The sequence below is a fragment of the Chiloscyllium plagiosum genome, unplaced genomic scaffold (genome assembly GCF_037043375.1).
Source record: "Chiloscyllium plagiosum isolate Xiang-an unplaced genomic scaffold, Cpla_swu_hap1 HiC_scaffold_35, whole genome shotgun sequence".
Lineage (NCBI taxonomy): Eukaryota > Metazoa > Chordata > Chondrichthyes > Orectolobiformes > Hemiscylliidae > Chiloscyllium > Chiloscyllium plagiosum.
This window is the reverse complement of record NW_028270173.1, coordinates 15,977,226-15,993,854: the sequence shown is the minus strand read 5'-3', so window position 1 is coordinate 15,993,854 and position 16,629 is coordinate 15,977,226. Positions and strand designations below refer to the sequence as shown.

The 16,629-nt window shown below is 42.4% G+C and overlaps 1 protein-coding gene across 1 annotated transcript; it reads right to left on the bottom strand.

Moving 5' to 3' along the window:
- Positions 1-3,136: 3,136 nt before the first annotated feature.
- On the bottom strand, positions 3,137-15,869 carry LOC122541433 (zinc-binding protein A33-like). The gene is made up of 6 exons (XM_043678202.2): positions 15,246-15,869; positions 15,076-15,171; positions 14,752-14,985; positions 13,897-13,919; positions 7,069-7,193; positions 3,137-4,748 (listed from the first exon to the last, which is right to left on the bottom strand). Exons 1-6 carry the CDS (start codon positions 15,654-15,656, stop codon positions 4,183-4,185), a joined length of 1,455 nt encoding a protein of 484 aa, XP_043534137.2. The 5' UTR covers positions 15,657-15,869; the 3' UTR covers positions 3,137-4,182.
- Between the last annotated feature and the right edge of the window lie 760 nt (positions 15,870-16,629).

Genomic DNA, 16,629 nt, shown 5'->3' with positions numbered 1-16,629 from the left:
AAAACCACAGAGGATAATTAATAAAAACAGTTGTGGTTGTGGTGGGCAGGGTTGTTGCGGTGGAAAAGATGAAATATGAGGCTAAGCTATCAGTAGTATAAAAGAAGATTTCAAGGGTTTTTTTTAGATATATAATAAGTAAGAGAGAGGCAATAATGGACATTGGACTACTGGAAAAGGAGGTGATGTAGTAATGAGGAAAATGAAATGGTGTTCGAACTGAATAGATGCTTTGCATCAGTTTTCACATTGCAAGACACCAGCAAAACATCAGAACTTCAAGAGAGTTGGGGGCAGAGATGAGTATAATGGTCATCAGTAAGAGAAGGTGACAGACTTGAAGATGGATGAATCACCCGGATCGGATGGACTACAGTCTAGAGTTTTGAAGGAGATCGCTGAGGAGATTTTAAAGCATAGGTTTTGATTTTTCATGAATCACTGGAGTCAGGGAGAGTCCCCGTGGATTGGGCACGGGCTAATGTAACAACCCTGTCTCAGGAAGGAGGGAGGCAGAATACAGGAAACTACAGGCAGGTTAGCATGACCTTGGTTGTTGGTATGATTTTAAAGGATGAGATTGTCATTGTTAAGGATGAGATTGTGTAGTACCTGACAGAAGATGCAGAGGCTTGAACACACACACACCAACAAGTTCAAGAACAGTTTCTTCCCTGCTGTTATAAGACTGCTGTATGGACTTCTCTAACTTCAAAAAATGTTGCTTTTGCTAATGCTGGTCTTGCCTTGTGCCCCTCCTGTGCAGCTGCAATCTTGTATGCCTCATTCTGTCTCAGCATCCTATGAACTGTATGTCCTTGTTTACTATAATCTGCTTGTACTACTCACAGAGCAAATGTTTTCACTGTACTTAGGCACATATGACAAAATCATTGAAATAAATCAAATCAAATCAAATAGAGATGATTCAGCATGTCTTCCACAAGGGGAGGTCATGTCTGACAAATCTGTTAGAATTCTTTGTGGAGGTAGCTAACAAGTTAGAGACAGAGGAGAGCAGTGGTTGTGATCTATTTGGATTTCCAGAAGGACCTTGACAAGGTGTTGCACAGAAGACTGCTTCATAAAATATCAAGCTATGGTGTTAGGGGCAGAGAACTGACATGGATAGAGGATTGGCTGGCAGAGAGTGGGGAAGAAGTTTTTTTTTCAGAATGGCAGCCAGTGACTAGTGCGGTTCGACATGGATGACTGATGGGACCACAACTATTCACATTATGTATTAACAATCTGGACAATAGAACTGAGGGCATTGTTGCTAGGTTTGCAGATTACACTAATAGGTGGCGGCACAGGTAGTGTTGAGGAAGTGAGCGGCACGGTGGCACAGTGGTTAGCACTGCTGCCTCGCAGCGCCAGAGACCCGGGTTCAATTCCCGCCTCAGGCGACTGACTGTGTGGAGTTTGCACATTCTCCCCGTGTCTGCGTGGGTTTCCTCCGGGTGCTCCGGTTTCCTCCCACACTCCAAAGATGTGCAAGTCAGGTGAATTGGCCATGCTAAATTGCCCGTAGTGTTAGGTAAAGGGGTAAATGTAGGGGTATGGGTGGGTTACGCTTCGGCGGGTCGGTGTGGACTTGTTGGGCCGAAGGGCCTGTTTCCACACTGTAAGTAATCTAATCTAATCTAAAAAAAAAAGTGAGGAGGCTGCGGAAGGACTTGGACATACTGGGAAAGTGGGCAAATAACTGGCAGATGGAATACAATGTGAAGAAGTATGAGGTTATGCACTTTGATAATAAGATTAGTGGAATAGATTACTTTCTAAATTGGAAAAGGCTTTATTAATCAGAAGGGCAAAGAGATTTGAGAGTCCTAGTTCAGGATTTTCTTAACCATGATGCAAGTTCATTTGGAAGTAAGGAAAGGAAGTGCAATGTTGCCATTCATTTCAAATGGGTTGGAATGCAAGAGAAGAGATGTACTTTTGAGGCTCTATAAGGCTCTCATCAGACCACATTTGAAATCTTGTGAGCAGTTTGAGTCCTGTATTGAAGGAAAGATGGGTTGCCATCCAGAGGAGGTCAACAATAACGTTCCCAAGGAGGGAGAGCTTGACATCTGAGGAGTGATTGATGACTCTGCGTCTGTCCTTGATGGAATTTCAGAGGTTGAAGGGATAGCTGATTGTAACATACAAAATGGTGAGAGGCCTGGATAGGCTAGGATCTGGGGACACAGCGTCAGAGTGATAGAATAACATTTTAAAACTTTCCCTGGAGGATCGGAGGTGACCTTATAGACACTTATAAAGTCATGAGGGGCATGAATAGGGTAAATAGACAAAGTCTTTTCCCTGGGATGGGGGAGTCCAGAACTAGAGGACATAGATTTCAGGTGAGAAGTGAAAGATATAAAAGAGACCTAAGGGGCAATGTTTTCACGCAGAGGGTGATACATGTCTGGAATGAGCTGCCAGAGGAAGTGGTGGAGACTAGTACAATTGCAACATTTAAAAGGCATCTGGATGGGTGTATGAATCGGAAACGTTTGGAGGGATATGGGCTGGGTTCTCGCAGGTGGGACAAGATTGGGTTGTGATATCTGATCGGCATGGATGAGTTGGACTGAAGGGTCTGTTTCTGTGCTGTACATCTCTATGACTCTATAACTGAGATGAGTAGGAATTTCTTCAGCCAATGAGTGGTTAATCTGTGAAACTCATTACTGTGGAGGGCTGTGGAAGCCAAGTCATTAAGTGTATTTAAGACAGAGAAGATAGGTTATTGATTAATAATGGGATCAAGAGGTACAGGGAGAAGGTAGGAGAATGGGATTGAGAAATATATCAGCCAAGATCAAATGACGGAATAGACTGGATGGGTGGAATAGCCTAATTCTGTTCCTATATCTTATGGTCCTCCATCATCTGCTTCAAATCACTTCAATTTTTCTGGATGAGTTTTGAATAGGTTTTGTGAGAATTAAGATTTTGTAAGGATTTGGTTAATTTTTTTGTTCATTCATGGGATGTGAGTGCTGCTGGTTAGGCCAGTAATTATTGCCTATCTCCAATTGCCTCTGAATCAACCACATTGCTGTGGACCTGGACCAGGTAAGCATGGCAGAATTTCTTCCTTATTTGCAAATAAACACAGAACATCTTGAGCTTTTGTTTCATGGATTTAATCATGAACTGAACATTTTTCAATACAATACATCTATTCCAGGGTTATTATCATTAAATGTATATTTAGAAATATATTAGGAATCATAAAATGTCAAAATAAATCACAATTCTCTATATGCCACAAACAACAAGTTACATGTAAACATCAATATTGCATGTAACAGAGCAAATAATTTCATAGAGGAGTGATTAATGGATTAATTCACTGAAGCATGTCATGATGAGTCAACCCAGACAATACCAGTGATAAATTAAACAATGATTCTGTTAGAAGTGTAGTGTATAACAACTGAACTACTTCAATGTGATTAAGATTATCTCATGACATTTACATTTGATCAGTTCAGACATCATCTTAATCAAACTGGATGACAACATTTTTCGCTTAGAAAAACTCCACTGACCCTGCAGTGAAATGATTTGTTATCCCCTTGGAAAGACTCCACTGACCCTGCAGTGAAATGATTTGGTGTCCCCTTGGAAAGACTCCACTGACCCTGCAGTGAAATGATTTGGTGTCCCCCTGACAAAACTCCACTGAGCCCAGTCCGAGAATCACTGACTGATTCATCACCAACACCTTCAGGTAGCGCCACCTGCCGCCTATTGAGGAGCCGTAAGGGCCGGCTTCCTGCAGTTCATCTGTACATTACAAAGAATTACAAATGCAGGAAATCTGAAATAAAAGCAGAAATAGCTGGAGAAACTCAGTCGGTCTGGTAACATCAGTAGAGAGAATAACAGAGTTGAGATTTTGATCCTTTTTTGATGCTGAATTTCTCCATCCAATTATGTTTGTTTGTCTGTAATTGGTACCTCAATTTACCCAGAGAATTTCTCACTACAGTTGAACCTATTTTGTTACTTCTCTGTCCTTCTTCTATCCCTCAGCCCTATAGAACTCCTTGCTGATCTTTCAGTTCCCAGTTCTGATAGATGGTTTATTCCTGGAACGTTAACCTGGCTTCTCTCTCCACCTGTAACTGAGACTGACACTGATCAGTTGGAAGGATTTGGGGGATCAGGGTAAAATTATAGGATGGATATGTTACTAAATTTAAAGCCACAGACTTTCAGTGGTGCAGAATTGTTACCCCCACCATTCAACCCAGGATGGAAGAAAGGAAAGAGCCTGTTAGTGAAAGTGTGGGTGAAAGTGTGGAGATGGGACATGGTGTCCGCATTGTAAAATGACACCTGTCCACCCTCATAGTCCAGGTAAACTCCAATTTTCTGGAGATTCACACTTTGCGGAAGGGGGGTTAAAGAAGGTGCAGTGAGTGCCGAAAAGAAGCTTCTGGACTCGAGCCAGACAATCCAGTATCCAGTCTCAGGTTTAAAGTCAATTTTCCCCTTTCTCTCAGCAGATTCTCTGGTCACTCCCAGACTCCACTGAGTCTTGTTCGACACATCAACCTCCCAATAGTGTCTCCCTGATATGAATCCTTCCATTCCCAGGACACAGGGCCAGGAATCAAATCTTTCTGGGCAGTCAGGGATTGGCTGACGTTTGTCTCCGTGTCTCACATTGGTCCGGTCCTCAGACAGGATAAGTTGGGGATGTGCTGTGTTTGGATCCAGAGTCAGAGATGCTGGAGCTGGTAGAGAGTAATACAAATACAGTAAGTGATTGATAGGACAAACGTCTACATCTGTGAATCAGTGGCGAAACAGCAAATAGTCAATGATGGATTCAGTTTTCTAGAATCTTGTGGGTCTGCACTCATTCAAGCAAGTGGAAAGTACTTGATCAAAATCCTGATTTGCATATTGTAGATCAAGTATAGGCTTTGAAGAGGCTCAAAGTGTATTACATCACACAGAATTCCAACCCTATGATCTGCTTTAGCAACAACTGTATTTACATGTTCCTTTCTGTTAGTTGTTAATAGTAAGCTCTAACTTGTTGATGGTGAGTCATGCACTGATAACAATGCCATTGAAAGGCAAGCAGTGATGGTTGGATTCCCTCTGTTTGGTAAGGATAATCCCTGGCACTTACATGGCATACAAGTTCCTTTTCTGTTGAAGCCTGGAATTGGACCTGTACATTGACTACTTCATAGCCTGAGGAATGTTGAATGATATTTAATATTGTACAATGATAATCCAATATCCCACCACTGACTTTATGACATAGGAAATATTATTGATGAAACAGGGTTGGGCCTAGGCCTTAGGCCTATGGTCTAAGATGATGAACTCCTGCTGTGATACCTTGGAATGATGTGATGAAGAGAATGACTGTTGCATATGCTTGATAATGTACCAATTTAGCAGCCTCTTATTGTCTTGAATTGTATCAAACTTCTTGATGATTGATAGACCTTCTCTCTGTCAGGCAAGTGGGGATTATTCCAAAATACGTTTGAGGTATTCATTGTAGAACATGAACAGGCTTTGGGGATTGAGGAAGCGGTTACTCCTCACTGAATGGTCTTCCTTTGAGCTGTAACAGTTCTGTGATTCTGTGATTCTCAAACACTCCAAGGTTTCTTATCTCTGAACTGCTTTAATAGCTATTGTATTTATATGGCTAGTCTGGAGTGTGTTGCTGGGAAAGCACAGCAGGTCAGGCAGTATCCAAGGAGCAGGAGAATCGATGTTTCGGGCATCAATTCCTGATGAAGAGCTGATGCCTGGAACGTCGATTCTCCTGATCCTCGGATGCTGCCTGACCTGCTGTGCTCTTCCAGCAACACACTCTCGACTCTGATCTCCAGCATCTGCAGTCCTCACTTTCTCCTCTGGCTGGTCTGGTTCATTTTCTGATCTTAGGCAGAGGACACCAAATATGGAAGAGTTATAAACTGTAAAGATGACAATGTGGAACTCAAAAGTGGCATGGACAAGTCAGAGGAGTAACTGGATAGGTGGTAACTGAGATGATGCACTTTGGTCAGAACAACATTGAAAGACAATATAAAAAGGGAGGACAATTCTAAAAGGTTTCAGGAGCAAAGCGGCCTTGGTATACATGCGGATAGATAATTAAACCAGCTGGAAAGGTGGAAGGAGCAGTTAATGAAGCATGCAGTGTCCTCAGCTTTATTAATGTAGCATAGAACACAACTGCAAGAAAGCGATGTTAATTTTGCACGAGTTAGGCTTCAGCTGGAGTATTGAAGGCAGTTTTGTATTGGGTACGGTTGTGCCCCACATTTTGGGAGAGTTGTAAGTGCATTGGAGAGAATGTAGGCTGATTTACAAGAATGGTTTCAGAAATAAGAAGCTTCAGGTATGAGGATAGATTAACGAAGATAGGACTGCTTCCCTTGGAGAGATGAAGGCTGGGAGATTTGATATGGGTTTTCAAAATTATGATTTGGCTGGCTAAAGTAGATAGGGACAGGCTGTTCCTGCTTGTAAAATAAAGCCGAATAAGATTTAAAATGATGTGCAAAAGAAGCAAGTGTGCTATGAGAAAAAATGATTTTCTCATGGCATGTGGTTAGAATATGGACCTTTCTGATTGAAAATGTGGACAGGTTCAACTGAGGCATTCAAGAGGCTATGAGATGAGAATTTATAGAGAAAACAATGCAAAGTTACTCATTTAAAACTGAGGTATAAAGGAATTTCTTCATTCAGTGGATAGTAACTGTAATATTTTACCCATCACTGTACTAGTTGGATCTGGTTGAGCATTGATTTCAGCAGGCCTATTGCTGAAATTTCAAATTTTAAAAGCATGGTGATATTCTGAGAAGTCCAAATATTTTTTTAACATTGTCGATCTTTACCAGAAGCGAGAGAAATGTTTTTGTTGTTTCAAGAGGTCCAGACTGGTTAAAAAAGAAACCATAATAGAGAAGTCAGGGTCTTCCCAGCATTATCAATCAATTCTAAATGGTGCCTGGGTGCCTCTTTAGTGTCTTAGTCAGACAGACTTATAATGGAGGCAGGAGAAGAGCATACCTGGATTAATGGTATGAATCATTTCTCTCCATATTGTATACTGTAGAGGACCATCAAACTTCCCGGTCAACAGGGTTGACATGCCAACATCTTGTATTGCGAGTATCTGGCGTTCCTCGCTAATCCTGAAAGTATTAGATTGCTACTTTATAAATGTATCTTTATTAGAGCATTTTAAATCTAATTAAGTTATCAAACTCATTCTTTTTCAAATTTCATGTCAACAGAAATATAGTAGGAATGTAAATATTCACGTTGTACCTGTAGCTGAACAAAAGGTGGCTAGATTTGAGATTGGAAATCCCCATATCAAGAAAAAAATTTCATAATCTGATAAGGGAAAACATAGCTCAGAAGGAGATAAGCATTAAACTTAGATAGAGTCCTACAGCGTGGAAAAATACCCTCTGGTCCCACCATGCTGACTGTATGGGATTATGTTCAGCATGGACTAGTTTGACCAAAAGGTCATTTTTCATACTGTGTGTGGGTTTATTATTGTCCTCTTCTAAGTTATGTTTTATCTTAACAGATTATGAATTTATTTTTGGACATGGGGGATTTCCATCTTCAAATAATACCAGACTAAACTAGTCCCAACTGCTTGCTCTGGCCCATACCCCTCCAAACCTTTCTTATTCATATACTCAGTGCCTTTTAAATATTGTTACTATGCCAACATCCATCCCTTCATCAGGAAGTACATTCCATACGTGAACCAGCCTCTACATAAAAACTTTGCTCTTTATGTCTGTTTTCAATTTCTTTCCTTTCACCTCAAAAATATACCCACAGTCTTGAAATCTCTGATCCGAGGGAAAAGACACCTATCATTAATTCTGTAATCCTGGTAGAATAAAGACACATTCAGAAATATTGAAGTTTTGTAAAGAGAAGGGTTGATTGAGTCATTTTGGAATTGTCAAATAATTATAAGTGGAATACTTCAGTGAGCAATACTGGGGCTTCACAATTCACTATCCATAATAATGACAAGAATGAGAGGACATGTGGTAACTAGCTTCATTGATGATACAAAGATAAGAACAAAACATATAATCAAGACGACATAAAGAGTGTACATTTTAATTAAATCGGTAAAGAAAGAATTGAAATGCAGAGTTTATCAGAAGATAGAGAGGCATCAGAAACTGAAAGATGAATTTGATTTCATGGTACATAAATCACAAAAGATTAGGGTACAAACATAACAATTTGTTAGGAATGCAAATAAAACATTGGCCATTATTTCAAGGGAAGCAATTACAAAGCTGAAAAGTATTTCCAAGGCTGTTATATTGGCCTTTTCTAAACTACTATGCAGAGTTATAACCTCCTTACTTAAAAAATGTAATTACTCTAAAAGCAGTTAAGAAAATCTTCATTGTGCAGATTCCTCAGATGAAGTGAATTAATTGAATGAAGTTAATTTCTAATGAAAAACCTGTACATTGGATGGATCTTTCTACATGGACGTTTAGATGATTGAGAGATTATATTATTGAAACATCTAAGTTCCTGAGAGATCATGGTGGATGCTGTGAGGATGTGTCTGCTTGTGGAGGATGTGTCTGTGAATTCCAGACTTGGGAGACAAAGCCATAAAATCAGGAAATCCCATTTAAATTTGGGATTATGAAATTTTCTTTATCAAATTTAGTGGAATTTCCCTAGGTCTTGTGTTCATGTGGTTCAGTGTCTATCTTGATTTATATAGTCATAGAGGTATACAGCATGAAAACAGACCCTTTAGTCCAAACCATCCATGCCAACCAGATATCCTAATCTAATATAATCCCATTTGTCAACACTTGGCTCATATCCCTCCAAATCCTTCCTATTCGTATACCCATACAGATGTCTTCTAAGTGTTGTAATTTTATCAGTCTCCACCACTTCCTCTGGCAGCTCATTCCATGCACGCACCATTCTCTACATGAAAAAGTTGCCCCATATATCTTTTAAATCTTTCCCCTCTCATCTTAAACTTTTGCCCTCTATTTCTGGACTCCTCCAAACCATGGAAAAGACCTTAGCTATTTACCCTATCCATGCCCCTCATGATTTTATAAACCTCTATAAGGTCACTCCTCAGCCTCGGATGCTCGAGGGAAAATAGCCCCAGCCTATTCAGCCTCTCCCTAAAAATCAGACTCTCCAACCCTGGTAACATTGTTGCAAATCTTTTCTGAACCCTTCAAGTTTCACAACATCCTTCCTCTGTAGAAGGGAGACCAGAACTGCAAACAATATTTCAAAAATTACCTAACAAGTGTCCTGCACTGCCACACCATGACATTCCAACTCCTATAATCAATGCTCCGACCAATAAAGAAAAGCATATCAAACACCTTCCTAACTATCCTATCTACCTGAAACTCCACCTTATCTTTCCTGTGAAGAGATTGGGGGAAATTACAGTATGCTAAATAAAAAACTAGGTGCACCTTATTCTTGGTGTTGTGCTTGTGGGTTTCGAGCACAATTATGATATAAATGTAGAACTCTTTTCCCTTCTCAAGGCATGATTTTCTCAGATTGGCCACAATTGCACCCATGACCCATTTCTTAGAAGTATGGAGCCATGGGAATGTGGTGATATTTCTTCAATCAAATAGTTGTGATTCTATGGCATTCTTTACCCTTAAGAGTTGTGGGTGCTTTTGCCATTGAGTACATCTAAAGTAGTCAAAGTTTTAATCATTAAGAAAGTAGGCAACAAATCGTCAATGAAGGAGAAAATCAGCCATGGTTACATTGAAGCGAGAAGTAGTTTTGAGGGGTGAATGATCTACTCCTGCCCATATGTCTTGTGTTCTTACATATCTGGCAAGGTCAGTCACAAGCTTACAGATACCACAATAGCCTACAGTGTGTTGTGAGCTTAGTGGTAATTTCCCTATTCCGGGACCAGGAGGCCTGCTTCAAGTCCCACCTGTTCCAGAGGTGTGTGACAGCAACTCTGAACATGTTGATTAAACAAAATAAAAACTCTTCAGCTCTCATCCTCTCTCCTCCCTCCCACAACAGCAACAGGGTCTACCTATCATTATCTTTCATCCCATTAGCCTCCAATACAGATGATCATTAGCTGTCATTTTTCCCACCTCCAGTAGGATGCCACACCACATATATATTGCTCACCCCTTCCTTGTCAGTTTTCCATAAGGACCTTTCCCTCTGGGATACTCTGGTCTGCTCCTCCTTCACCCCCAACAACACCTCCCCCTGCACTGTGCACCCTCCTAACCACAGGCCCATGGCATCCTCTCCTGCAACCAACAAAGGTGTAACACCAGCCCATTTACTTCCTTCCTTCTCAGTTTCAAAGGGCCCAAACACCTTCCAGATGTAGTAGTACTTTACCTGCACTTTATTCAATCTAGTCTACTGCATTTATAAGGTCGTCTCCTCTATACAGTATTGGCTGTAGGCTGGGTGACTCCTTCACAGAACACGTACATTCTGTCCAAAATCAAAGACCCCGAGCATCCAGTTGCCTGCCACTTCAACACACCACCTTCTTTCCTGGGCAACATCTATCTCAGGAAAACTGAAACAACTTTAGAAGTTGTAAATCAGAAACAAAAACAGAAATTGCAGCAAAAGCTCAGCAAGTCAGGCAGCAACTTTGAAGAGAAATGAGTTAATGTATCAGCTGGAGTGACCCTTGCTCAGAACATTTTCCTAACTACCATCAATTTTGAGGAAGAGTCACTCGACCCAAATGTTAACTCATTTCTTTCCACAGATGCTGTCAGGTCTGCTGAGTTTGTCCAGCAATTTCTGTTCTAAATCTCTGTCTCAGGCTTGCTATAGTGCTTCAGCACTACAGCAGGTGGGCGGCCAGGTGGCACAATGGTTAGCACTGCTGCCTCACAGCGTCAGAGACCCGGGTTCAATTCTCGCCTCAGGCGACTGTCTGTGTGGAGTTTGCATATTCACCCCGTGTCTGCCTGGGTTTCCTCTGGGTGCTCCGGTTTCCTCCCACAGTCAAAAATGTGCGGGTTAGGTGAATTGGCCATGCTAAATTGCCCAGGAGAAAGTGAAGACTGCAGATGCTGGAGATCAGAGCTGAAAAATATGTTGCTGGAAAAGCGCAGGTCAGGTAGCATCCAAGGAGCAGGAGAATCGACGTTTCGGGTATAAGCCCTTCTTCAGAAATGAGGAAAGTGTGCCAAGCAGGCTAAGATAAAAGGTAGGGAGGAGGAACTTGGGGGAGGGGCATTGGGAATGCAAGAGGTGGAAGGAGGATAAGATGAGGGTGATGCGGCGGAGAAGTCAGGAAGAAGATTTCAGGTCAAGAAGGTGGTGCTGAGTCCGAGGGTTGGGATTGAGATAAGGTGGGGGGGGAAGGGAAATGAGGAAGCTGGAGGAAATCTGCAATCATCTCTTGTGGTTGGAGGGTTCCTAGGTGGAAGATGAGGCGCTCTTCCTCCAGGTGTTATGTTGCAATGGTCTGGTGATGGAGGAGGCCAAGGACCTGCATGTCCTTGGTGGAGTGGGAGAGGGCGTTAAAGTGTTCAGCCACGGGGCAGTTGGGTTGGTTGATGCGTGTGTCCCAGAGGTGTTCTCTGAAATGTTCCGCAAGTAGGCAGCTTGTCTCCCCAAGGTAGAGGAGGCCACGTCAGGTGCAGTGGATGCAGTAAATGATGTGTGTGGAGGTGCAGGTGCAGGTGAATTTGTGATGGATATGGAAGGATCCCTTGGGGCCTTGAAGGGAAGTGAGGGGAGAGGAATGGGTGCAAGTTTTGCATTTCTTGCGGTTGCAGGGGAAGGTGCCAGGAGTGGAGGTTGGGTTGGTGGGGTGTGTGGACCTGACGAGGGAGTTGCAGAGGGAGTGGTCTTTCTGGAATGCTGATAGGGGAGGGGAGGGAAATATATTCTTAGTGGTGGGGTCCATTTGGAGTTGACGGAAATGACGAAGGATGATACGATGTATCTGGAGGTTGGTGGGGTGGTAGGTGAGGACCAGTGGGGTTCTGTCCTGGTGGCGATTGGAGGGGTGGGGTTCAAGGGCGGAGGAGTGGGAAGTGGAGGAGATGCAGTGGAGAGCATTGTCAACCACATCTGAGGGGAAATTGCAGTCTTTGTAGAAGGAGGCCATCTGGGTTGTTGGGTATAGGAATTGGTCCTCCTGGGAGCAGATGCAGTGGAGGCGAAGGAATTGGGAATATAGGATGGTGTTTTTACAGGGGGCAGGGTGGGAGGAGGTGTAATCTAGGTAGCTGTGGGAGTCGGTTGATTTATAGTAAATGTCTGTGTTGAGTCAGTCGCCTGAGATAGAAATGGAGAGGTCTAGGAAGGGGAGGGAGGATCTGAGATGGTCCAGGTAAATTTGAGGTCGAGGTGGAAGGCGTTAGTAAAATGGATGAATTGTTCAACCTCCTCGTGGGAGCACGAGGTAGATAAAAGTCTGACAGTCCATCTTCTGCAGCTACACTGACAACAACCCCCACCTTTTCCTCCGCTACATCGATGACTGTATCGGCGCTACCTCGTGCTTCCCATTTTCCTGCTATCCCTTTACCTGTGAACATCTGTCTCCAATCAGCTTTCAAAAGTTCTTGTCTAATATCGTCAAAATTGGCCTTTCTCCAATTTAGAACTTCAACTTTTAGATCTGGTCTATCCTTTTCCATCACTATTTTAAAACGAATAGAATTATGGTCGCTGGCCCCAAAGTGCTCCCCTACTGACACCTCAGTCACCTGCCCTGCCTTATTTCCCAAGAGTAGGTCAAGTTTTGCACCTTCTCTCGTAGGTACATCCACATACTGAATCAGAAAATTGTCTTGTACACACTTAAGAAATTCCTCTCCATCTAAACCTTTAACACTATGGCAGTTCCAGTCTATGTTTGGAAAGTTAAAATCCCCCACCATAACCATTCTATTGCTCTTGCAGATTGCTGAGATCTTTTTACAAGTTTGTTTCTCAATTTCCCTCTGACTATTAGGGGGTCTATAATACAATACCAATAAGGTGACCATCCCTTTCTTATTTCTCAGTTCCACCCAAATAACGTTCCTGGATGTATTTCTGGGAATATCCTCCCTCAGCACAGCTGTAATGCTATCCCTTATCAAAAATGCCACGTCCCCATCTCTCTTGCCTCCTTTTCTATCCTTCCTGTAGTATTTGTATCCTGGAACATTAAGCTGCCAGTCCTGCCCACCTTGAGCCATGTTTCTGTAATTGCTATGATGTCCCAGTTCCATGTTCCTAACCATGCCCTGAGTTCATCTGCCTTCCCTGTTAGGTCCCTTGCATCGAAATAAATGCAGTTGGAGTTATTACCTTGTCCCTGCCTGCCATGACTGTTTGACTCGCTTCTGTTCTCAACTGTACCAGTCTCAGGTTGATCTCTTTCCTCACTATCTCCCTGGGTCCCACCCCTCCCACCTTACTAGTTTAAATACTCCCCAGCAGCTCTAGCAAATTTCCCTGCCAGTATATATGTCCCCTTCGAATTTAGGTGCAATCCGTCCTTCTTGTACAGGTCACTTCTACCCCAAAAGAGATTCCAATGATCCAAAAATGTGAATCCTTCTCCCATACAATTATCCCAGTTGAATAATTGTAATCAGAATTGTTATTTCAGTACTTTGGCTTTAAAATACTCAAGAACAATGGACCTAGTCATATAGCACAACAAACAGCTCCAAAGTTGGTCCCAATTTTAACTCTGCCAACGCTTTGTGTGATTTGAGATCGAATGCAGTATTGCCTAGCAACACCGAGAGAAATTTGATAACTATCCAAACAAAACTCTGAGGAGCTATTACAAGGAAAGCTTATCGTCATTCAGTAAGAAGCAGGTCCTACCTTCTCTTCCAAGCAGCTTCTTCCTGAAATAAACAAATACATTTAGTGTGGTAACATTGACACAAATCAGAAGCATATAATGTAGCTGACTAAATAACCTCACATATGATGGACGGAGATTTAAAATTGATATCTAAGTTCCTGCATTTTTGAATGATGAATAACAAAAAGTAACACAATAGAAACTGTGCAGTTTTAAAAGTGCACAGTGAATGAATCTTCAAATTAATTGCGTTAAGAGGGATTTTCCGATGACACGATGGTTAGGAATGTATTGACTGAAATGTTGTGGGAACGGAGGCCCAACGGAATTGGGTACATATTTGAAAAGGAAAACGGTTCTGTCGATCGCGAGAGAGCAGGAAGGGAAAGGTCTACAGGATTTCCTTCCAACTACAGGGCATAGCCAATATGAAGGAATGGTCTACTTCTGAGTTGTAGGATTCATTGCAATCTACATCGCCACGTCCGAGCACGTGTTAGATACAGGGTCTCAGCCCCATTACCGTTCATAGACACTAATATCCCGCACCGTCAGGAAAACATTCACCCACTCACAATGTGGACTCCTAATTGGATTTCCAATGTAGGTTTCAGTAAAATTGACAAACACTGAAATCATTGTAAACGGAATAACTCGTTCCCGGTAGTGTGGAGGTTTATTAGGAATTCTACAGACTTTGTGGAAAACCATTTGTTCAGCGATAACAACAATGTTAACCCGAGATATATGCATTTCCAGATTAGTTCATTTTTCTAAGTTCGCAGCAAATGTTATCTTTTCATTGAGAGTTACCAATGGTTATTTTGGGACATTGACTTTTTCACTGAATTGACCAGAATATGTTACCTCACCTTCAGAAATATCAGATCGTCGTTTTGCTTCACTTGATCCTGCAATTGCGAAAGCTCTTGCTCAATAAAATCCACATGTTCTTGAATTTTCCGGAGGTTTTCCTCCATCGGTTTTAGAATCCTCTCCTCTTCTTCCCTGAGATCTCTGAGTAAACGCTGCTCTTTCTCAGTGAGAATCTGGCGCATTTTAGCGAACTCGGATGTGATGTGGGTCTGCAGACTGCTCGCCTGTTCCTAGCAAATGAAATGTGGAACCTCATTAATGTCCCGCGATAAAGGGAACAAAACTAACCCAGATCCCAGAAAATCAGCACAAGACCTTACCCTGATTTCGGAAATCTTCTGTTGTTGTTTCAGTTCCTTATCTCGAGCCGCTGACTTCTTTTTTGTGAGAGCGCCTAAGGAACATTTTATGTCTTCCTAGAATTGGGAAAGAAATTCCAAATGTCAGAGAATGTAATTTTTTTCTGGTTTCTAAAATATGTTTATTTTACCTTGTAAATTTCAACAGCTTCTTTAATCGGTAGGAAGAAGTGCTGTCTGTGTTCTCGCGAATCTCTGCAAGTGTAACAGACCAACTTCTTGTCAGTTTCACAGAATAGCTTCAGATCTTCTTGATGTTCCTCGCAGTGAACTTTATTTCTCGTCTCTTTCAGATCCAGCTTTAATTTTCGAGCTTTCTCGGCCAGCTTCGCTAAGGCCCGATTTACCCTGAGGTTTCTTTCCGGAAACTCCTCTCTACATTCCGGGCAGGAGTTTATCTCCTTCTTTTCCCAACTCTGGGTGATACAGGAGCGGCAGAAGTTGTGTCCACAATCCAGTGTAACCGGATCGGTGAAGAAATCCAGACAAATGGGACAATTTGTCTCCTCGACCAGACTTCGGAGCTGCTGTCTGGAAGCCATGTGTCGGCACTTTCCCGATTCAAACCTCTTTGTGTTTCAGTTGGATCTGGACACGAACAGTTTACGCCCCCGCAACTTCCTGATGAAGTTCACGATTATAACCCAAAAGTTCCTTCTCGAAGTTCCAAAGGGAATACAAAGCAGACTTGTACTAACGACCGAGAGTATTGGAGAACCGGAGAAAAGTGAAGGTCGGTCTAGCATTAACAGCAGTGCAGAGAAGGTGCCAGAGAGAGAGAGAGAGTTGGCAGCAAGGAATCAGTAGGCGGAGTCGGGCAGAGACTGAGATTCCTTTGTACTTAGCTTGAATGTAGTCCCACTATTGCGTAATGTGGAGGAACCGGTGTTGGGTTTAGGTGAACAAAGTTAGAAATGATACAACACCAGGTTATAGAACTACAGATTTATTTGAAAACACTAGCTTACGTAGCGATGCTCCGTCCTAAAGTGTCCCGAGAGCGGAGGCATCAGACACATTATTTATAAGTACAAGATCAAAGGGTTATACAACTGATACGAATGTATTTAACATGCCTACAATGGTTGACTCTGTCCCATTAAAGCTTTAGTTCGTTAGAAAGGCGATGCAGGTAGCGATTGATTAAATCGGACCCGGGTTCAATCCCTGTCTAGACCATGGTTCAATCTCTGCCTCAGGCGACTGACTGTGTGGAGTTTGCACATTCTCCCCGTGTCTGCTCCGGTTTCCACCCACAGTCCAAAAATGTGCAGGTTAGGTGAATTGGCCATGCTAAATTGCCGGTAGTGTTAGGTGAAGGGGTACATGTAGGGGAATAGGTCTGGGTGGGTTGGTGTGGACTTGTTGGTCCGAAGGGCCTGTTTCCGCACTGTAAGTAAGTAAAATGCAAATCCCAGAATTTCGTTCAACTCACTGTCCCGAGATAACTCAAGATTTTATCAGTGTATCGAAGGGGTGACACCTCAGGTCAATGACGAATTTTAGGTGTGAGGG